This window comes from Magallana gigas, chromosome 7, assembly GCF_963853765.1.
Source record: "Magallana gigas chromosome 7, xbMagGiga1.1, whole genome shotgun sequence".
NCBI classification, from domain to species: domain Eukaryota; kingdom Metazoa; phylum Mollusca; class Bivalvia; order Ostreida; family Ostreidae; genus Magallana; species Magallana gigas.
Window position 1 is genome coordinate 15,426,730 of NC_088859.1, and position 24,927 is coordinate 15,451,656.

The 24,927-nt window shown below is 31.4% G+C and overlaps 1 protein-coding gene across 1 annotated transcript; it reads left to right on the top strand.

Moving 5' to 3' along the window:
• Positions 1 to 164: 164 nt before the first annotated feature.
• On the top strand, positions 165 to 23,592 carry LOC105341840 (uncharacterized). Its single transcript, XM_066067686.1, has 6 exons — positions 165 to 1,566; positions 3,009 to 3,071; positions 7,728 to 7,999; positions 15,032 to 15,250; positions 22,361 to 22,496; positions 22,709 to 23,592. The coding sequence occupies exons 1-6, from the start codon at positions 360 to 362 to the stop codon at positions 23,335 to 23,337; spliced, it is 2,526 nt and encodes an 841-aa protein (XP_065923758.1). The 5' UTR covers positions 165 to 359; the 3' UTR covers positions 23,338 to 23,592.
• The last annotated feature ends 1,335 nt before the right edge of the window (positions 23,593 to 24,927 follow it).

The window sequence follows — 24,927 nt, forward strand, 5'->3', positions numbered from 1 at the left end:
TTTTTTATGTAGAAATCTTTATTTAAGCTGCCAATTACAATAAACATTTGTATATATGATTATATATCAAAAGTTTTCGAAATCCAATGCTTGCCTTTACAGACAAGGAGTTTAAATCATAAAAGATAATATCATTGTATTTTTTGGAAAGAAATATCATATGCTGTGCAGTATTGCATGCGTTCAGAAACCATGACTGAGATTTCTAGTAAGAAGGTACAGAGGGAATCAGAGGTGTTTGTACACAGGACAATTCTTACTGTAAAGTCATAGTAATTCTCGCGAAGAGAGCGTTCCTTGATATAAGCAAGGGTACAATTTAACCAGGCTACGAATTTTCTTGGGTACGAGGTATAAAGATGGCTGCTTCAAGTGAAGGCGGAAGTGTTTATGATTGTCCAATTTGTTTGGAAAAATTAAGGGAACCGAAATACCTACCTTGTCTGCATACGTTTTGTCAGTTGTGTATACAATCATTTATTGATTCATCAATATCGGACTGTGCTAAAAACCATAAAACAATATCGTTCGATTGCCCAGTGTGTCGACGTGTCAATTCTCCACCAGTTCAAAACATCTCAGCCAAAGAATGGGCAAAACAATTGCCGAAAAACTATCAGCTATTGGCCATTATGGATTCGCATAAAAAAGAAATCGTTTCAGGACGTGGAGTTTTATGTGATTCTTGTAAACAAAATGGCGAGCAGATTATTGCAAAATTTCGATGCAAACAATGTGGCAATAACCTATGCAAGACTTGCTGTAAGTTTATTCACAACAGGGTGAAGGCATTTGCATCACATGCGATTGTTGAATTAGGAGCAGAAAATACAAAAGTCGATCCAAAAGACGTGCCCGGAAATTGCGGAGTTCATATAGATAAACCAATAGAATTGTATTGCTTTGATCACGAACAACTTGGTTGCTGCTTCTGTTTGACCACAGTGCACAAAGAGTGCAAAATTGTGCTATCATTGGATGAAATTGCTGATAATAATTTAGAAAACGTAACGAAGAGTTTTATTAAAGAAACAAAATATATGAGTGATTTGACCACCAGGACTATTAAAGACACAAAGAAAAATATAGCAGAACTCAATCATCAAAACGTCGAAATTCTTAAAAACGTTGAAGAAACCATCGAACACATAAAACAACGACTAGATTCCTTACATTCAGAGTTTAGGCATTCTTTGAGACGTTCCCACGAAAAGGAAACATCTGATTTGACTATTGTCTTGAAAACACTCGAAGATTTTAATGCGACTCTTGAACAAAGACAGAACATTGTGTCTTCTGTTACTGGAAAAAGAGACAGAAAAAACATGTTCATTGCAACGGAAAAAATTAAACAGCAAATATATGACCACGTAAGAAATATGAAAAGAAAGAGGAAACAAATGAAGAGGTCATTACTAAGATGGACACTGGCTGATGCAGTAAACAAATTGAATACTTTGACAAAACTAGGTGATTTTGAGTACATCGTCGAGAATTTTGACATTGTAACATCAATAGAAACACATTACATTGCCATAGAAAATGTTCGACAAGACACAGAATCAGGTATTTAATATTCATCTGCTTTTAAATAATGTTTGCTGTATATATACTATTATATCGATGTTTCGCTAATGTTTCGCTAATCTCAAACTATTTTCATGTGTTCAAATTAATACAAAAGTCTGTGTAAAGCTAAGGAGCCTAAAGAGTTAGCGTTAATGTAATGCGCATGCGCAATATTGTAAAATCCCAAAAATCCAGATGATTTCCGAATTATTAAAAGGAATTTCCGTTGATTATTAATTGGTGAAGCTTGATTGAACAAGAATAAAAACAAATTGGTAATTGTCAAGTACCAATGATGTTTAAAATATATAAAACAAAAGACAGTACTCTTCCGATTTCTCGGTATCAAAGCCCAAAAATTCGAATCTATTATTTTAATATAGTAGTATAGATAGATGTATTTCATACATTTAGGATAAAGTAACTGTAAATACTAACATGCGATTGCTATGGATAGTTATCTACATGTAATTTTATTGAATTTCATTTAAATAATAAAGAATCTACCTTTGACTTTTTTGAGGAAATCAATTACGGTCAGGGTTGTAATCAAATGAAATAAAATTAGGACTTTATCATTGATCTCGTTTTTAAGTTCAAAGAATGATTCCTTATTACTTATATTTACAGTATTTTAATACAGTTAAAATTAGTGACTTTTTTACATCATTTTGATCATACAAACATCGTCCTTGCCCCATTACTGTTAACGTCATTGACTCATATCGATTCTTTCAAGTAATGCTGACTGTATAACCACGCAAGACAAGCATTGCCACGTATTAAAAAACGCGCCAATTTCAATTGGAAACGAAATATGATTTGTAGCTCTATCAAACACAAAGACAATTAAAATGTAAATAAAAATTGATATGTTTTGTTATATCAAGAAGCAAGATATAGCTGAAAAATAAAACACCCCCCCCCCCCCAAAAAAAATAATAATTGAAAATTGCGAGTACCCTCCATGATGTTATTATTAAAATGTTCAGTTACTTTTTTCTTAAATTTGAACCATTGACAATTAGAAAAAAGACAGTTTTATATTTTTCAGATTTTACGTGTCAACATGTATGTATTTTTATTGTATACAAGTTTTAAGTAGCTTGAATTTAAATTTTCTGGCTTCAATCATCAGTACCACGACAACGGATACCCTTATTTATTAATTTATTTTGCCTTGCTTTTCTTTTATTGTGTATCAATATAAGCAGTATAAACATCAATAACTATGCAGGATTACTTTATATTAATAAACAAAGAATCGATGTTATTAAAAAATACGTTGTTGTAATATCAAACACATTTAGGATACTTTAGATCTCTTTAAAAGTATCATTTAATCCTATAATCTATGACATTTACGCATAATAGGTAATTAAATATGAATAGCTTGTTGTTAAGACATATTCAAAGTTTACTTAAAAATTATCTTGCAGAATCAGGCGCTCAAATGATAAACATGGTATTTTCTGATAGAAAAATAAGAGGGATTTCAACTGGTGAGTATTAACTTAAGTTATTCATTTTTTAAATTTTATCTATTCTTGATACCAAAACTTTCATTTCATTCTCGTGTAATTTAGAATATTTTTTCTAAAAAGAACGTTTATTCATGAAAAAACTAAAATGCTATAAATTGCAAAATAAGAACTGTTTAAATAGAAGAAAATTGACAAATGACCATGATTTGATCATTTGAAAGTTGGTAAATACGGCCCCCATTAAATCGACAAAAATGAATATCAGAATTTCTTATTCATTTGAAATATGCAAATTCTCTTACATCTTTCCCCTCAAAGACGGCATCTTTTATTCAGTATAAAACAATCACATAAATATACCTTTATTAATGGTAGCAAAACACTGTTTACATACAATCTCTGTATAGACTTTAAGCTCCGGTCCATAGTTAGAAACCCTTTAAGCATGAGCGCAATATTCTTCAGCTGGTCAATGTATTTAAAAAACAATAAATGTATTCAGAAGGAAGAAACTGTGCCCCATTGCGCTTATAATTATGTAAATTTTCACAATATGGCAAACTCCGTATAAAATGGGATGTTTACGTTCTGTAAACTTGATTAACCTGTTATATGATAAAAAAAAAATTACTCGTCTGTATCAAGCGTCTTACATGATAAGCATGTTCGACATAACTTTTTAATTATTCTATTTTTCTTCATTTATTCGAATACATTATATTTAAGTTGTTTTTAGACATATTATGTCATTTCTAATTGCAAAATGTTCGATCGGGAGATGAAATTTTGGCATAAAACAATGTCACGTGAGTAAATGAGCTGTGGTCCATGTATCATGTGTTCGCCAATGCAAATCGTTTATTGTAAGGAGATTGCACGTAAACATTGTATTTTAATTTCATAAGGTTACATATATGAAAGATTAAGTACATGCAAACTATGCAAAACGAAACAGAAATTTCAAAAATTTTGGGGGTTTTTTTTTGGTCAATTTACAAGGGTCGTATTGTTTGGCATTTTTTTTTAAAGAGAAAAAGAAATTTATTCATTTAGAGAAGTGTAAGGAAATCACATTCATTTTTTTTAAATGTTTGTATGGAATATGCTTATACTTCAATGTTAACTTCAACGGATAATAGATCATGCAATATCTACAGATTTGGAAAATCCAAAGATCACTCATTTTCTCCTTTCACATGTAAATTTGTTTGATAAATACATGGACAAGCTGAAGGTAAAAAAAACTACCATTGCGCCTTTGTACAAGTTTGAGGGCTTTAAAATGTGGGGCGGAGTAAAACGTCTACGGAGATTGTATGTAAATGCTTAAGCCCAATAAAAATTTTTTAAAAATTGTTATATTCTATGTCATAATTGGATATTGAATAAATATATTTTCTATCAGGATACATATATCAAAGATTGGCATTACTGAGACCTGTATTTCACATTCCTCTGCAGTTGCAAATAAACCTTATTACAATGTAATATCTTATCTGTTGTCATGTTAACAAAGGGAAAACATAAGAATATACATACATTATATATATATATATAGAGAGAGAGAGAGAGAGAGAGAGAGAGAGAGAGAGAGAGAGAGAGAGAGAGAGAGAGGGGGGGGGGAGAGAGGTCTTAATACGTACATTTAGTTTGATATTATGCACTGAAAAGGATTTTTTTTTCAAAACTGAATGAGGGACATTTTTAATGCACCAAACTGCGTTAATTTCTGATAAATTTTGAATGGTACGCTATGATATTAGTAACATTTTCCCTAAAATTTAAAAATCCATCTTACGTTTTTAGTTTTTGAAAAGAAATTAAAAAATAATTATATATACCACTTTCACAATGTAGGAACGGATGCTTACCGATTAGGGTAGCGCTGTTCGTGGAAGCGAGTAAACAAATTGAACACGTAGCTCTGCGTACAGTCGAAGACAGAGTCAGCGTAATTACAATAAAATTAAATGATCAATGGATTTAAAAAGCTTCTGGAACAATTAAATACGTTTTGGTAAAACAATGGCTTCAGTATGAAAAGTTGTATGTTTTTTTTTGTAATATAATTTTCATGTGAAATTTTTTATAATCAATGTCAAATTTTTCTTACGTAAAAAATACAATTATAATGATCAAATTGATGATAAATAGAGGTTGATATATATATATATATATATATATATATATATATATATATATATATATATATATATATATATATATATCAAGAAAATAGTTTGACCTGGTGTTTATTGCGTTTGCAAATAGAAGTGTGAAAATTCCATAGAATCCATGAGCTTTGATTATTTCATATTGTACGCGTAGCGCAAAACCATCTAAATTTTACTGTAAGCGTGGTGTATTGAAATAAAACCACTATTGAAATAAATTATTTCAATAGTGGTTGGGAATGTATTTCATTAGAAAAATCACCTTGCAACCACTATTGAAATAAAACCACTATTGAAATAAATTATTTCAATAGTAGTTGGGGACGTATTTCATTAGAAAAATCACTTTGCAACCACTATTGAAACACAACCTCTATTGAAGTTATGATTTTAATAGAGGTTGGGGATGTATTTCATGATAAAAAACTACTTTACAGACACAATTAAAGTTCAACTACTTTTAAATTTATTTTTTTTAATCGTAGATGGGAATGCATTACTTATAATCATAACTATGTAATCAATATTATGTAACACATTTGGAAAGAAAGAAGTTGTATATCATATTTGCAAACTATTTTGAAATGCAAGAAATCTAACGAATAATATCAAATACACAATTATGTTTCAATTTTCACTGCTGTGACCAATTCTCGCAGATAAACATGCATATACATTTGTTTTTATCTAACAAACAATTTCAAATACACAATTAAGGTACTAAAGACTTGCATATTTTACGGTAATAGTAATCAAGACTATGATAAAAATGTACTTATTTTAGGATTTTCACTGTTGTGCAGAAATAACCAATCATCGCAGATTAACATATAGAATTCTTTACACATTTTTTCTTTACCTTTCTCTTTCTATAGATATATTATGTTTTATGGAAATTGTAAATTATTTGTACTATAAGACAGCGTTGTAAATTGCCAGAACTTCTATTCAAAACCCCTGCATATTTAAAAAATAATTTATAACTTATATAAAATTATAGATTTATGTAATAATGAATATCACTATTAAGATAAATAATTTCAATAATAGTTGGGGATGTACTTCATTAAGACCAATATTGAATGAAATAAATTATTTCAATAGTGGTTAGGTATGCATTTCATTACAACCACTATTGGAATAATTTATTTCAATTGTGGTTAAGGATGCGGTTCATTACAACCATTATTGAAATAAAATAGTTCAATAGTTGTAGGATGTAATTTAATGCCTATTATTCCGACTGTGTATAACACTTTCGGTTCCAGATGACATGTGGTATGGGAAACATGACCATATAGAGGTAAATCAAAGAACATCATAATCAAAAAGGAATTCATCATCTCATAAGACATACTTCTCCCCTAGCAGAATGGAAAGTGTTACAAACAGACATAAAACTGAAATGAATCATGAACCACTACTGAAATACTTTATTTCAATAGTGGTTGAAATGAAAGGTATCCCCAACCACTATTGAAATAAATTATTTCAATAGTGGTTAAAATAAATCGCATTCTTAACCACTATTGAAATAATTTATTTCAATAGTGGTCGTAGTGAAGTACACCCCAAACCCCTATTGAAATAATTTATATTAATAGTGATATTTATAATAATATTTATCAATAAATAATTATTCAATATACAGGGGGTTTAAATAATAGTTCTGGCAATTTACAAGATGTTCACAATAATATCATAGGACATGATATGTTTGTAGAATGAGAAATCTAAATAAAGGAAATTTTAAATTTTCAAAGAAATATTAATAAAGAAATTCATTCTAAGCTACGATTGAAAAACTAATTTTAATTGTAGTTGTACTTCAACAGAGTCTGTAAATTGATTTTCAAAATGGAATACACCCCGGAACACTATTTAAATATTTTATTTTAATAGTGGTTGAATTTCAATAGTGGTTGCAAAGTGTTTTTTTTCAAATGAAATATATTCCCAACCAGAATTGAAATAATTTATTTCAATAGTGGTTTTATTTCAATAGTGGTTGCAAAGTGATTTTTCTAATGAAATACATTCCCAACCACTATTGAAATAATTTATTTCAATAGTGGTTTTATTTCAATAGTGGTTGCAACATCGCATAAAAAAATGCTATGTTCAAAGGCCAATATTTCTCGAAAAATTATGGAATCGGAACTTCCTGTTAAAATGCTTATGCATCGGTTGAAGAGAAGCGGCGCTTACAAACTGTCTGGAGGTGACTAGCTAGCAAACATCTAAATTATTGATTTTATGAACTCTTAACCAATGTTTAATTTATCTGAAATATATTTTGTTGATGATTGAGTTAATATGTTTACTTTTATTCTAATTATGTTTTGAGAAAATCGTATAAAATATTTGTTTTTAGCCCAAAACAATTACTTGAGAGTCCTATTATGTAATGGTAATTCTGTTGAATTAGCTTATCCCTATACATCAAACTTCGCTATGCTTTATCACATGTTTTCTTTTTTTTTACATTTTTAACAACAAGATGACAATTCCACTTGCGATAAGGACATTGTAGCAGCTTTCATGATAGGATATTCCAAATGGCGTTACGCCTTCTCACTGCGTAGTGATTGGTTTGAGGTTTTCACCCCTAAACACTCTGTCTTAAGAGACGATTTCACCGCATCATTACTATTAAATGCGGACAAATCAGTCCGAGCGTTTGGAGATAAGGCAATATATGAATTCAGCACAGGGGACCTTGAAGATTGTTACTTCTTCCAACAAATGTCGAATGTCTTTGACTTTGAAAAGGTCAGTATATTAGTTTTATAAGCGTTAAAAAGTGCTTGCGAACGTAGAAATTTTTGTTGAGGAGCGTATGCACTAAACGCATGTTTAAATGTAACCAAAACTAGTACGCAACCAAGTGCTTTGTCAAAGCGCTATATATGATGAATCATAATATGGATAGTACTAAAATACGGACTTTTTCGGTGTAACTTTTGAGGAACAAGATTAAAAAATCACTTTAAAGATTCACACTGAATCATCTTTATTTAGTGATTGTTCTTTATAACGCAGAGCGCATGAAAAAAATTTACTGTGATTGATAATGAAGAGGCAGTCTACATTTATGGTATTAATTTGATCATTTCCTTGAATCAGTGGTACTGCCGTTTCATCAAGATTCTTGGGCATTCATGTAATGAAATTCACAGTTTCATAGATACGTAAAGTTGTGTGCAATGATTCTAGCATTACAATGCTTTATTTGAAGTTGCACTTGAATGAACATTTAATTTCTTCGTGGATCAAATTTAAAAAAAAGAAGAAGAAAATCCACGAAAATTGGTAACTAACGAATATTGATGAACTCACAGTATCATAGTACATTGTAAAGACTTCGTCCCAGGTAGTTAACTAGATATGAAAATGTCGGTCATTTTAATGAAAATATGCAATGCCAATGATACATACCAGATTTCATCGCAAGAATCCTAGGTATTATTTCTTATCTTTTCAACTATGTCACCCAAAGTGAAGACGAACGGTCCACCTACATTTAAGCATTGAATGCACATTTTTTGGATGTCGTCGGTCCTATGACATACCAAGCGGTGCAGACAAATTTAATAACGCGCATTAGCGTGTTATGATAAATTGTCTGCACCGCTTGGTGTGTCATATGATAGGACCGACGACAGCCAAAAATAAGCATTTAATGCTTATATTTATATTTTCCTACTGATGTCTATTGTATAAAATATTGTGTATCGCCGCTGTAAAGCCAATATTTGCGCTATTAGTCAGAAATGTGAAACATACATGGAACAGACATATTAACATGTTATTCAGTAGCTTCCGCGACAAAAAATATAGTTAAGGACTTTGTTGAGAAAAATCTTTTTTTATTAATGAGTAGATATGTATTGGGAGTTGATTTTAAATCAACTCTCCTATGCATTTACTCAGGCAAGCCGAAAGGGAAACAGTGTTTGGACCAAAGCACAAACCAATACCGCTGATAACATTTAGTCCTTGAAAATAATCGATAAATTCGATGTAATGTATTCTAAAACATTGTTTTTCAAGGAAACTTATTTATAGATGCCTTGTAAATAGTCAAATTTTAAATGGTACAAACAATTCAGATATTTTCTGTAGTCGTACATTATATGTATTCCTACGCCAGAGTTCAATATATCCGTAAATCTCCAACAAGCAGAGAGTCTCTCTTGCTTATCGTAGATTAACGGAGACAGTCGAGCGTCTGGTTGAACGAGACTAGAGTTTAATATTGCTTGGATCCATACTATTTCTTTGAAATATCGATTACTGATACGTAGTTTGATCGAATTAATTCTTTGAATACTACCCAACATGATTCATGTGGGGTTTTCGCGAAATTCTTGTCGGAGAATAATTCTTATTTTAAAAAATGTGCATAATTCAAATACATATAGGAAACTACTTGCCATGCAAAATAATATATCGTTGATTCTAAAATAAATATTAATCGATAAAATCAACTCCCGTCAGTTATTCAGTACTTTGATTAATGATTGTTTTTCAAAAGTATATATCAAATTGGTTTTGTAAGATTGAAAGTTACATTTAATCTTACAAAAATAAATATTCTCAAAACACGTGAAGAAGTTTGAATATGTGCTCATGGCGCGTGAATTAGCAAAGTGTATTCATAGGAAATTGAACATCGCAGATTTCTAATGCAAACATCAGGAGAAATGAACACCGAATGTAAGTATTATAACACTATGCGCAATTACCTGAGTGTTGTGCGCGTTCAAATGGAAGGGAAATTTCAGGATGTATGGCATTTTTTATTGTGCAGTTGACTTCTATTTTGAATTGAAAATTGTTTTGTCACTTGCGTTTCTTTTCACGTAAATAACGTATAGCGGGAAAACTGTATTATGAGGTATCCCTACCTTCTAAGTGAACTGACTTGAAAGATAATTCTATTAAATGTACAGTAATTAAGAGTATTTCGAACCATCGCGCATGTCTCTCGGAAGTGTCAGTTCGATTCAGTTCATGCCACTTAAAATCATGAAATGGTATGTGAGGTTCATAAACAAAAAAACATATTAATATATGTACAATATTGTGATGGTCAAACAGAATGGAACAAGAATCTCATGGGCCACATTGCTAACCTGAGCAACAATTGCCTTAACTCTGATCAAATAAGCATTACAGTATCCAAATCAAAATATTTTGACAACTAAGTACACACTAGATCTTGTTCCAAAAGTTTGAAAAATCTTTTTTTATCCATATTTTTATGGTAAATATCAAGCCCCTTTTGTTGTTGTACCAGTAAGAAGATTTTTCTTCATTCCTATATACCCCCCAACTTTATGGCCCCACTTCTCTCTAAGGAATCATGGTTTGATCAAACTTTATTCTGCACAACCCGTGCTTTCACACAAGTTACAGCTTTTTGGACTGAGAACATTCCCAGAATATTTTTAAAGAGTTTCTCTATATACATGTATTCCTATGTATAAATTCACCTCCCACTGTGGCCCGTCCTACCCCCAGGGACCATGATTTTAAAAAAATACACTAACTTAGGATGCTTCCATTTCAATTGGAGCTTCTCTTGCCTAATTGTTTTAAGAAGAAGATTTTAAAAGATTTTTTCTATATATTCCAATATAAAAATTCATCCCCCCATTGTGGCCCTGTCCTACCCCCAGGGACCATGATTTGAACAAACTTGAATCTACACTATCTGAAAATGCTTCCACACAAGTTTAAGCTTTTCTGGCCAAAAATTTTTCAGAAAAAGATTTATAAAGATGTTTTCTTTATATCCCTATGTAAAACTTGATCCTCCCATTGTGGCCCCACCCTTCCCCCGTGGACCATGATTTGAACGAATTTGAATCTACACTACCTGAGGATGCCTCCACACAAGTTTAAGCCTTTCTGGCCAAATAGTTTAAGAGAAGAAGAATTTTAAAGATTTTCTCTTTAATTCCCATGTAAAACTTGATCCCTCCATTGTGGCCTACTCTACACTACCTGTGGATGCCTCCACACAAGTTTAAGCTTTTCTGGCCAAATAGTTTTTGAGAAGATTTTCTCTATATATTCCTATGTAAAAAAAATTATCTCCCATTGTGGCCCCGTCCTACCCCCGTGGGCCATGATTTCAACATATTTGAATCTTCCCTACCTGAGGATGCCTCCACACAAGTTTAAGCTTTTCTGGCCAAATAGTTTTTGAGAAGATTTTCTCTATATGTTCCTATGTAAAAAAAATTATCTCCCATTGTGGCCCCGTCCTACCCCCGTGGGCCATGATTTGAACAAACTTAAATCTACACTACCTGACGATGTGTTTAAACAAGTTACAGCTTTTCTGGCCTAATAGTTTTTGAGAAGAAGATTTTTGAAAAATAGCAACGAATTTTCAATAATTATAAAATATCTCCCCTTTAAAGAGGGTGTGGCCCTTCCTTTGAACAAAATTTAATCCCCTTTACCCAGTGATGCCTTGTGCCTAGTTTGGTTGAAATCTGCCCAGTGGTTTTGGAGAAGAAGATGAAAATGTGAAAAGTTTACAACAACGACAACGCCAACACCAACGACGACAGACAACGGACAAATTTTGATTAGAAAAGCTCACTTGAGCTTTCAGCTCAGGTGAAATAAAATGGGCGTGTCGCCAATTTTTAAAATTTTCAAAACAAAATATCTAATTTAAATATAAAATTTGCCGGTGTAAGTAGCCATTGATGATTGTAAACCAGTTGCTGATGTCAACAATTTACGTGTTTGAAAAGAATCAACAAGCAAATTAGTCGATAACGCGAAGAATCGATAATCCGATAATATTGAGGCTCGAGATCGAGTCCTATAAACTATGATATATTAACAACAATTTTGATTATGGTCCAAATTATGCAATGAAGTCTATGGGCAACTTATCTATTATCAAGATATCGTAAAAGTAACTTAAAATTCGTAAAACTCTCTTTGTTATTACATTTATAAACTTTCTCTCTATCAAAATATAAAATACAGTGTAAAATGAATGATTTTTTTGATATTTTGACAATATGAAAATGACCGGCTTCTTATATGTTTTCAATCATGTGAATTTGGTTCGTTTTACTTTCATTGTTAATCTAGCAATACAAATTTAACATGTTTAAATTAAAATGATTCAAACTTGTTTAGTGCCACATATGCACTTCACATTTTTTTTTATTTTCCACACTTTAATCTGTAAAATTCACACTTTAATCTGTACATTTTACTATTTTAAGTTTTTAAACATTTTTCACATCTAGAATAGTTAATATTTGTATTTTAATGTTCTGTCAAAAGTTGGAAGTCAAATATCAAGTTACAGCATAGATTAAGAGTTTAAATTAAATTATAGAATTGTTATGTAAACAAAGCTAAAATCATGTTATTGTTTACAATGACCGGCTTCTTATATGTTTTCAGTCAGGTGAATTGGTTCATGTTCTTTTCATTGGTAATCGAGCAATACATATTTAACTAGTTTAATTAAAATGATTCAAACTTGTTAAGTGCAACATATGCACTTCACATTTTTTTTATTTTTACACTTTAATCTGTAAATATAACACTTTAATCTGTAAATGTTACACTTTAATCTGTAAAATTCACACTTTAATCTGTAAATTTTATACTTTTAAGTTTTCATACATTTTTAACATCTAGAATAGTTAATATTGGTATTTTAAAGGGACTTGGACACGATTTGACTTAAAATTTTCAAATTTCATTTTTCCATTTTCAATGTTTATACTGATAAATACAGAAGTTTAAAATGCTATGTCAAAATTTGAAAGTCAAATATCAAATTATAAGCAAGATACAGAGTTCATAATTCTTTGTTTTGTAAACAAAGCTCAATGTTTTCATTTTTTACATACATGTTGTATTGGTGCAAGTTTCAATCAAATTTATCTTTTTTTTTGTTGATAATAGTATTAATGAAGATATTGAATTAGTTTTAATTGTTTTTTACATGTCATTTTGTCTCAAAAAATGGTAATTTTCTACATTACATTTTTGTAAACAACCATAAGACTCGAGCTTTGTTTACATAATAATCAATTCTTAACTCTGTATCTCGCCTGTAACTTGACTTTAACATTCAATTTTTTGGTCAATCATTTAAAATGCACCAATTAACCATTTAATACATAAAAAAGAAAAAGAAAATGTTTGATCTTGAATCGTGTTTAAGTCCCTTTAATGTTTTGTCGAATGTTGGAAGTCAAATATCAAGTTACAGCATAGATTAAGAGGTTAAATTATATCATAAATTGTTATGTAAACAAAGCTAGAATCTTGTTATTGTTTACATACATGTATGTGTTGTTATTGGTATAAATTTTAAACAAACGTTGATTTCTTTTGTTTATAATATATTACTTATGAACACATTGAATCGGTTTATCTTGTTTTCCACGAGTCTTTTGTCAAAAAATGGTAGTTAAGTCTACTTAACATTTTATTTTTTAACAAATATAGGCCTAAGACTCGAACTTTGTTTACATAACAATGATTTCTCTACTCTGTATCTTGCTTGTATCTTGACTTTTACCGTTTAAATTTGGTAAGTCATTCGAAATGCACTCGTAAACTAGTATTCAGCTCTTCCATTGCAAGTAATTTTACACGATTTTCATTGAAAAAAAAACTCAAGTGACAAACTATTGTTCAATTTAAAGGTCAATTGCAGAATTAAAAATATGCCATTCAGTTTTGAAAAATCAATTCTATATATTTACAATTATAAATATATATGAACCTATGGAATAGTGAAAACGTTCAATTCTGTATGAACTTTTTCATGACGTCACGATGACCATAGCACACACTTATCGGTTGGATTATTATGAACATAAAATCTCGCTATTTTAACTATTTGTCATTTTCAAACGTAAATATATGTAAACAGCAATGTGAAAAAGTTCACTGGGATATGAACTTGGTTGGTATGTGATCAAATGTTACCTATCGGGCTTCAGAGGATTTGATCACGTGACCAACCAAGTTATTATCCCGATGAACTTTTTAAATTCCTGTTTATTTGAAATTATTTCTTACATGAACGCGCGGAATACTAAGGCAATTTCAGTTAAACCTTTGACTTTGGTGATTTTCTTGGTTAAGAAATACTAATTAGTATTCTTAACATATGCTATGGCGCTTTCGCCCTACATTTATATATATATATATACTAGTATCTGTCGTGTTAATGCTTGCTGCGTAAAAACTGATCTTCACTAAATAAGGATGATTTAGAATTTGAATCTTTAAAGAAAATTTATCATTCTTCTTCCACAAAATTTGTACAGTCACACATCAAAGAAATCTAAATTTAAGAAATCACAATACATCAAAGGTAGCGCTTTGTCGAAGCATTTGGTTGGTAATAGTGTTGTTACATCTGGTGTAAACATGGTCATATATGGCTCATATAAACAGAGCTTGTATGTGAAGAGTTTGCAGTGACCTTGAACACCGTTTTAGGTCAATGCGAATGTCATAGTTTATACTTTAAATTCCAGTTTTGGACTGAAAATTTTACCCACTTGCTCGGCTTAATCTTGTTTAGAATAGAACCAGACGAATGCCTTAGAGGTTTGCAATGAGCTTGAATTAAGTTCTTTACAATCTGGAAAATTTCATAGTCATAAGTTGGTCAAGTTCTCATAAATGCTTTTCATCTTGATGTCCTTTATGTGAGCAAGGGTCTTTGACGATCCCAAGTTTTAGTTAAAGTAATATTACGTCGTGAGATTGAGTAATCTATCCATATTTTAGGCAATAACTCAACACACTGTACTAAAGGACAATACTGATAAAGAAATGAAGGCCATAGAGGTTTTTGAACAGTCTATAAGGTCTCAAGTGGAAGAGTTTTCGAGCATTGTAAACAAGCGAATACAATGCAGAAAAGAATCTGACGTACAATTTGTGTTCACAGTGCCCACACATTCCAACGAGACTGTACATCAACTGGTCATTGATGCAGCTCTGAGGGTAAGTATTTTTAAAATCATATTTTGTACTAGAAGCGCGAGAAATAACTCTTTACATTTATTGAGCTTTGTATGTTGAAAAAATTTAAATAACAAAGCAACTGGCTGGATATTTTTAAGACTGGTCAGGGATGAAAATCTAAATTAAAATTATTATATGTGGCCTAAATTCTTTTTGTTGCAGCTGACTGAAAATTCACAAAAAACGTCAGCTTTTGGGTGTTTTCCGTATGCAGTTTATTGTTGCAACTGGAAATGTTTTCACTTTTTTGCATTATCTATCGTATTAAATGTCAACACTCGTTTGCATATGTAATTATGTATGCATAAGGATTTTATTTCAAAACGGGGGTGGTGGGTGTAGTGCCTAGTTTTTCTTTTCTAATGTTGTTCGTTATGTCAAATTTCAAGATAGTTTTTAACACTGTCCCAAATAAGTTGTCTATATACAAATTTCAGATAAAATTCTAATATTAAAAAAGGGGTGGGGTCAAGCCTCCTCTTGATGCAACGTCCCCGTTTTAAAGCGTATATTGTTTATTCAGAAAGATTTCATATACATATAATATGTACATGTAATATACCGTAGAGTTTTCGACACAATCTGTTTATAAATATATAAGATTTACTTCTAATCTATCATTAGTCTAAAAAGTGTATGTAATCTAAACACAGTGTATGCATATTTATTTGTATATTTTAAATCAAAGTTGTCTAATCCAAGATACTAGTATCTCCCCAATGCCTGATGAACTCGCCCTGCACTTTTTTCTATAATGTGTATTGGTCATTCAGCGTTCTTGCATGGTTATCTCGTTCTCACAGAGCATCATCTGGAAAGTTCTTTGTATCAAAAGCTAAAATCGTGAATTTAACATTTGTCAAATCTTAATACCAATGTATTCTTGAAATAAATTTTCTATTTAAAAACTTTATTCACTCTTCGGTAATTATTTAATATTATATCATTGCAAGTACATATTCTGATAAAAACTTCCACTGACAGATCCACCAAACGTGTCCACCTCCTTACTCTCATTTTTGTTATTTCTGGGCAGTAAATCGAAAATGAAGGATGTTTTTAATGAATTTCAAAATGATTACTGATCAGATAAAATTCAACCTTGTTTACGGACATCATCTCAGAAGTCTTGAATTATCAAAAGAGAAAAAAGTAACTATTGTGCAGGTGTGAAGTAGAATAATGACCCCGTAGAATAATGACTAGGGGTCATTTTTCGACGTAGAAAAATGACCCCCCCCCCGGGCATTATTGTACGTAGACAAATGACCTTTTTGCCAGAAGAATAAGTGTCATTTTCATAAAAATGAGCATACCCTGCATGAAGAAAAGTGACCCTTGTATAAAAAATTTCGATGCCCTTTTAGATTAAAGTTGTTCAGTATAATTTTTAGCTCACCTGAAAGGCGAATATAAATTGCAGAAATAAAAGGCTGATCTTTATTCACAGCGGAGAAAACCTCGAAACTGTAGGAAAAGGGGTGCATTTTTAAAAATCTTCTTCTCAAGAACTACTGAGTCAAATTCAACGTTATTTAGCGTAAATCATCCTCATGGGAAGGAAAATATAAATTGCAAAAATTAAGGTCTAATTCTGTTTCAAATTTGAGTGTTTTACGAAAATAATAATAAGACATAGCAAATGGGGGTCAATAAGTTTAACTTCGGGCTTGATATTTCATATATCGAAAACCAGTTTAGAGGACCAGTCTATGTTAGAAGCAGCCATCTTGAAGTTGAACGGAGATGAATTTAATTTGGTTGGTGTGCAACAGTTTACGTGCGAAGGGAATATCTTTAACATCCAAAATATGTTTGTGCCGTTTATGTGAAATAAATTGAGGGTAAATATCTCAATGCGTTGACATTTTCATTTGTGACGGTGGTTTTAGCTCGTTTTGATTTTCGTTTAGCATGTTTGGTTTCTTTTTATTTTAACTTGAGAGGGACCATCGTCTTTATTTTAGAATTTAAAATGTTTACGTGTAGACCGGTAAATCAAACAGCTGATTGTTTCCATGTACTTGCGCAAAATCTGATGCACTATTAACATTTTATGGAATACTATTCACTATATCGGACAGGTACATGTAATTCGGTACGATCTCTAGGTAATGGTTGATTAATGCAACTTGTTTTATTAAGATACTCAGCAATTTCAATCTAAACGTTAACGGAGATTATTCCGCTGCTAAAAATATATAAGTATATATATGATGAAAAAAAAATTGAGTTTTTCTTTGTTTTAGTGCATTTTTCTCTTGTTTTAATTATTTACAAACTTCTATTTACTAACCTGAGGTCAAGCTTCGAGTTATAAGCAAGATACAGAGCTTTGCGCACAATGCTACTGTATGTTTGTACACAAAGCTGAGGTCATGCTTTAGTTCGATTATATTTTAAATGCAGCTATGCTGAATAGGAAATACCAACTTTAAAAATCTTAAGTTGAAAGTAATAAACTCATGTGATCAAAAAACATGACTCAAACTAAGTTATGCATCTTGCTTATAATTCTACGATTGACGCTGAAATTTTGGTTGATCAATAGAAATGTCTAGCTAAAAGGATGATATGCTAAACTAGTTGTGGTGCCCTTTTTCAACGATGAATTGCATAAAATCTACACAAATTTTTGATAGTTTTTCGGACACAAGTAAATGAAAACGACGTCTTTTAAACAGTTTTCATAGTCCTGACACATTATTATTATGATGATAAAGGCATTATCGGTGTTCTTGAAAATTTATTCCGACGGAAAATCATCTTTGTTTATGGACATTTGTTGTTTTTAATAAAAATGAAAATAATTGGTACAATAGAGTGACATGCCTGCCAATGCATAAATTTGAGTTATAGCTCTTTAACACATGTGACACCATTTTTCAGTTAAGTTTATTCTTCAATCAAGTGAGTAAGTATATGAAACGTCATACGAAATGAATTCATGCCTGGTAAACGACAATCGTTTATAATTGAGAAGACCAATTAAATTTTTCAATGTTTTTAATTTGAGGAGTTGAGTGCATTCATTCTGGTGCATTGAGGTACACTTTTTCTCTTTTTTTTTTAAAAATACAATAACTAGAATTAAGTAGTAGTAAGTGAAAGGAAGAAAATGTACCTTTATGCTCCCATGTATTTTAATCGTTTGTTTTATAAAGTGATTGGGAGGCTAAAATAAAGGGAACTGGGAGTTAACCGTGAACACCAACTGAAAATTTAGTTATTTATATTGCATATAATCTTATTTTCGGTAATAATGGTTTTCTCATAAAGGTAAATATGTCAAAGATTAAGTATATGCAAAAATAAGTGTTAAATTCGGATATTCCTTTTTGGTTAATCTACCGAGGGGAAACATGGCACAATCTCCTTTGAACGCCCATATAAAGCCAGTGTTGCTCAGGTGAGCGATGTGGGCCTCTTGTTATTATTAATGAAATACACTTTACAATATTGTAATTTTACTGCAGTTTACAGAAAGTAACAGAAAGTATAATTCATATTCAAATAAACTTAAAGTAAACTTAAAATAACTAAGTCGGCCTCTAAATACAGACGGTCTAATTAAACTATAAGGTAAATATGACAAGCCTACGTTCAAGGCAAACCACCTGGCTACCTAACCGTTATTAATATCATAGTAGGTCTAAATAAACTACCAGCTCAGTGTGTCAAGCCATCGTTGCAAGACAATCCACCAACCAAACTGTAAATATACTCTAAACTACTATGTTAAAATAATAGCCTCGAATTTTTGGGCTTTAATATCAATGAATTGGAAGAGTACTGTCTTTTGTTTTATATATTTTAAACATCATTGGTATTTGAAGATTACCGATTTGTTTAAAAATTTTCTCAATTAAGCTTCGCTAATTAATAATCAACGAAAATTTTTCAAAATATCCCGAAAATCATCTGAATTTTTTGGATTTTACAATCTTGCGCGTGCGCAATACATTTACGCTAACGTGATCGTTAGTTTATGTTTCTTCAATATCATATTTGTATGAATAAACTCAGAAACGATAATACAAATACGTGTAAATTTTCATTGGAAATTTGCTATATATTCTGTTTATATATATTTATGATTTCTTATGAGAGAAATTATAAAATAACAAATATACATATCAACTTAGTTCTAACTTTTATCTTCGTGATGGCAAAAAAAAAAATATTTGATTCAATGCAAAAAAATCACATTATATTTCTTAGGAGAATTGTTGAAAGTGTTGAATTCTTCCATTATATGGATTAAATTTTTAGATAAAAGGTATTTACAGTCTCAAAAAGGTTAATTATGATTAATTTGACTGTTATATTCAATGCAGCTTCATTATTTTTTTCCAAAATTGTTTCTGAGTGATTCTGCAATTTTCTGTTACATTACGGGTATATGAGAAACATTCTAACTGTGGTGAGGGCCTTTCCCGATGACACAATGAGAGTATTCTAACTAAGGAAAGTGTAGTGAAATTAAGAGCATTATTGTAGGCTTATAACTTTGTTATGTAAATGTCAACAATACGGTGTGTCGATGTATCTATTTTGTAAATGTCCAATATGCAAAGTCAAACCGTGCACGCACGTGTCAAAGTCTAGTTGGTCTAAATAAACTATCAAGTCAATGTGACAAGACTACTTTGCAAGGAAAATTCACAGTCCAAACTGTACCGTTAGTCTCTCAAATGCTTTAATATTACAAGTAGCTGTGGGAGGTCCAAAAAGCTAATGGATAATAATCATACTTCTCGCGGAATAACTAAGTGAAGGTAAAGTCTTTTCAGAAATTAAGTTGTTCAAAATCAAATACTTTATTACATTAACAACTTCAAATTTTATAGATATATAGTTTCTCAAAATGAAGCACCACAGTCTTTTAATCAATTCTCAAAGCCCTATTGAAAAAAAAAGGTGCGGAAAAACCAAGTGGGACAAAATGGACTAGCAGATGGAGATAAAACTCTTAGGCAACATGACTAAACCTTTTCCCACCCCATCCAATCCCCTGTTTAACTTGGACGAAGATCGAGAGAAATAACCCTTTTGTTAACTCACATGAACCAAAGGTTCATGCGCACTTTTCTGATTACCTGTTGTCCGTCGTCCGTCTGTAAACTTTTCACATTCTTTACTTCTTCTCTAAAACCACTTGGTCAAATTTAACTTAACTTGGTACAAAGCATACTATGGGAAATGGATTGAAATTATTAAAATAAAGGGCGGGACCCTTTTAAAATGGAGATAATTACGAAACAGTAAAAATATGGTGTGTGTGTGTGTCTTTAAAAATTTTCATCTCAAGAACCGCTGCACCAGAAATGTCAATATTTACATCAAAACTTGTATATATAGTGAAATTTTTAGATTGTTCAAATCGTGACCCCCAGACATATACTGGGTCACAAAAGGGGTAGAAGAATCTACAATATACAATGCAATAAAAGAACTACAATGCTACAAATTGTGGGATATCTATGCAAGCATCTTTAGATAGTTTAGATTCTAAAATGTTAATACCGTGACACTCAGACCAATACTGAGGTCCCATGAAAGGATCAAAATTTAACATAGAAATATATAGGGAAATGTTTTAGAAATTTTCTTCCGAGAACTACAAAGCTACAATGTGTAAGATTACTATGCAACCATTCTCAGATAGTGTAGATTAGAAATGGTTTGGATCGTGATCCCGAGACCAATACTGGGTCCTAAAGAAGGGTTCAAAGTTTAACATGGAAATATTTTGGGAAAAAGTTTAAAAATCTCCTTCTCAAGAACTACATGTACAATGCTACAATTTGTGAGGTTACTATACAAGCATTCTCAGATAGGTTAGATTCTTAATTGTTAAAACCGTGACACACAGACCAATACTGAGGCCCCATTAGGGGTTCAAATTTTAACATAGAAATATATAGGGAAATGTTTAAGAAATTTTCTTCTAAAAAACTACAATGCTACAAGTTTTAAGATATCTATGCAAGCATCATCAGATAGTATATATTCTAAATTGTTAAAATTATGATCCTCGGACCAATACTGAGGCCCCAAGAGAGTTTAACATGGAAATATCTAGCGAAAATGTTTAGAAATCTTCTTCTCAAGAACTACGATGCTACAATTTGTGAGATATCTATGCAAACATCTTCAAATAGTGTAGATTCTAAATTGTTAAATTCTTTAAACTTTGGCCCCAACGATTCTTTGGCCCTACAAAGGGTTCAGAGTTTGATGTAGGTTTATATCCCATAGATATACAATTAATTAGGATCTTGTTGAGAAATGCAAAGCTTAACATGTAATATAACTATAAAATCATTAAATTATCCTGTTAGGTCTTGATTGTAACATAAAAATATCCAAGGGGAAAATAGATGTTTATTTATACAGGATCTATATGTATCATTCTACAATGTCCAGATATTTGTATTATGACACCATTAAGCTGATTTTATCATGCCCATAATTGTTGCTCAGGTGAGCAATGTGACCCATATGCCTTTTGTTATAATTATTTATTGCTCATTTTAGAATTGTGTTATCTTAAATACATTGAGGCCTAGGATAATAATAATAATGCACCTTAGATCTTAAGAAAAGTATGCTTCTTTAATGTATTGTTAAAACTTAGAATATATGTGAGTTTTGCAATATTTTCAGAAAGTTTCACAATTAAGGATACTAGGTGGTCAACAAATTAACCATCAGATCTTTCTAGAATTTTCAGATAATTTTAAGCTATAGAAAGAAATATTTTAGTTTTAAAATGTGGGTATTTTCCTATTTGATATGGAGCTCTTCTTTCTATGGAAATCAATAAGTCAAAACATGGCCACAACCATCGAGCTCTTTTTAACATTTTGAAATAGAATGATACAAAAAAAAAGGTAAGCGATGTGACCCATTGCCTCTTGTTTAAAAAGGTTATGGCTCATACTATTTTATTTTTGAACGAACAAATATGGTAAAAACATATGTTTCAAGGTAAAGCTTGCGTTATGGTAGGGAAAATATAAGTTAATTTAAATGGCATTGTAAATTAATTGCATTACAGTTAAATAATAAAACAATTTGTTTCAGAATGGTATTCCTAAATCATCCATATCAATTGTTTTGGAATCAGAGGCGGCTTTCTTTGGTTACCAGTGCTTTGCAAGAAAATATGAGCAAACGAAAATGACCGTTGGGAAAAAGTATCTTGTCGCTAATTTAGGGGGTAAGTAAATGTTTTTGCAAATTTAAAAAATACAGTGTGTGAATAAATTAACATATATAGCCTTTGTGCTTTTTTGGATTTGTTCACGTGTCCGACCGTAAGGATCTCCCCATAAAAGTCCAAGAATGATTCCAAATTCCTGATTCAGTGCCGAATGTTTCTTTTCATATGCGTATACAATGCACTAATGTATAAACTATTTCATATTTCAGATGAACTTTCAACTGTCTCAGTTCATTGTATTTCTGAAAACGAATCTTCGATCCAGTTGTTGAAAATTAGCACTGGACCATGGGGATTGCAAACTACATTTAATGAATTTGAAACTTGCCTAACAGAAATCATTGGCATTAAACAAATGCAAATGTTTAAATCTAAATATTGGTTTGACTACTTAGACCTTGTAGAAACGGTTAAACGAAAGTTTCTAACTTTACAAAGCAGTAATTATGATGATGTTAAAACCTCTATTCCAGTTTCAATGATGGATTGTGTTTCAGAAAATTCATTTACAACTCTTAGAAAGGCTATCAAATTGTCAAAACATGCAAATAATATAATATTGATAGGTGACAAATTATGCTGGAAAAAAGACAAGTTTGTTCAATTCGCTGATAAAGTCATTGGAAAAATAATAGGACAAATCAGGGCACTGCTTGCATCTGAAATGTCAGATGTGGAAGCCATTCTTTTGACTGGACTATTATCGGAGAGTGACATCGTCCAAAATGCTGTGAGAAAATATTTTGCAAAAAATCGTGTCATGACATTTTACACAGATGCATCATTAAAAGGTGCAGTATATATTGGACATTTAGTCAATAGCGGGAATTCATTCTGACCAACTGGATAGAATCACATTAAATATACTTTAGTAATCGTAAGATGCATAGGCGTCGGAACCGGGGAAGGGCTTAGCCCCTCTGTCCTCCCCCCACTTTTTTGCAAAGTTAGACCTAACCATCAGGCACATAGCATCAGGGAGGGGCCAGCCTCTCCTCCTCCCTCGGCTTTTTCTCGCATCAAACATAATTGTTCCTAATTTTACATAAAATTGAAGTATCAGGAAGCTGCCCCCCCCCCCCTTATTTCAGGTATTAATAGTGATATTGAAAATTGGAGCTAGGAATTTTTTTTGGTAGGTGGGTTGTTTTTTTTTTAGTTATATGTATACTACACTTACCCCCCCCCCCCTCCCAGTCTACAATTTCTAGGCTTGTGATAAATATAATGATGGAGGAAGTATGAAAAAGAGCTCTAACGGTGGAAGAAAAAGTTTTATTAATGAGAGGGGTGACAAAATTTTGATTTGACAGTGAGTAGAAATGGATAAAGTCAAACAACCCGCCCCCCCCCCCAAAAAAAAAATTACATATAAGTACTATTCAAAGGAGACCTTATTCTTATGGAATCAACAGACACAAAGTAAGGAAGATCCTCAGTGTGTCAGAAGTGAATAGGAAACGCCGTATTAAGTAGTGTAAGAATATGAAAAATCATGAGGCCGAATTATGAATTTATTTATTTATTTTTTTTGACAAAGAGCACAAGGCGGGTGTGACCGTTCAGCAGAGGATGCTCACTCCTTCTAGGCACCTACAATGTACCTCTATCTATTTGGAGGTCCGTGTTGCTCTGCTTTGAATTTGTATTTCGTTTTATGGATTTTTGAGATGGTTCACGGTTTGTTATTGTCATTTTTTCATTTTAAGAAAAAAATTAATGACAGTTTATATTGATTTGAAACAGAGAAAGTCTTTGACACCTAGTATCCCCAGGCTGTCACCCATTCAAGTACTAACCGAGCTTTATGTAGGGGATCAAGTTTATAATTATTGGAGAAAATGATTTATTTCTTATGAAACTCAGTTAGTTACAAATATCAAATAAAAACCTTTTAAAAATATGTATGGAGAACTCATGAGTAAGCATACCGACCTGAGTTAGGCAACATGGCCACAATGTGAGGATAAGTGCTTTGTTTTGATTAAGTTCGACATACTAAGGAGTTGGGACACTAGTACCAATATCTGGAAATATGAACTCTAAGAAGTATATTGAAACTCTTTTTGGAAATTCTCCATTTATATTCCAGGATGAAATATAGAAACAAACAAGCTGAAATGTTGCCATAGATTAGTGGCTGCTTACTGGAGGGTCTTGAATAGTGACTTAATGGCAGTGTTTTGTCATTCAATGACACATGAGACGTTTATCAATTTTAGATAAATTTTCACGAAAATTTATTCCTTATTTATTTGCATTTAAACATATCTATTGCAAATTATCAGGCTATTTTGTAGCGAGAATATGTTGAAGTTTCTTTGTAATAGCAAGCAAATACAATAGAACTCTTATAAAAAAATTAATAGTATATATTTTCCAATGAAACTAAATATTAAAAAGTGTCTTATATTACGAAATTGCGTAG

Coding starts and splice junctions, on each gene's coding strand:
- LOC105341840 (XM_066067686.1), top strand. CDS start 360: ATGGCTGCTTCAAGTGAAGGCGGAAGTGTTTATGATTGTCCAATTTGT. Junction 8,000..15,031: donor ATGTCTTTGACTTTGAAAAG/GTCAGTATATTA, acceptor TCCATATTTTAG/GCAATAACTCAACACACTGT. Junction 22,497..22,708: donor TCTTGTCGCTAATTTAGGGG/GTAAGTAAATGT, acceptor TTCATATTTCAG/ATGAACTTTCAACTGTCTCA.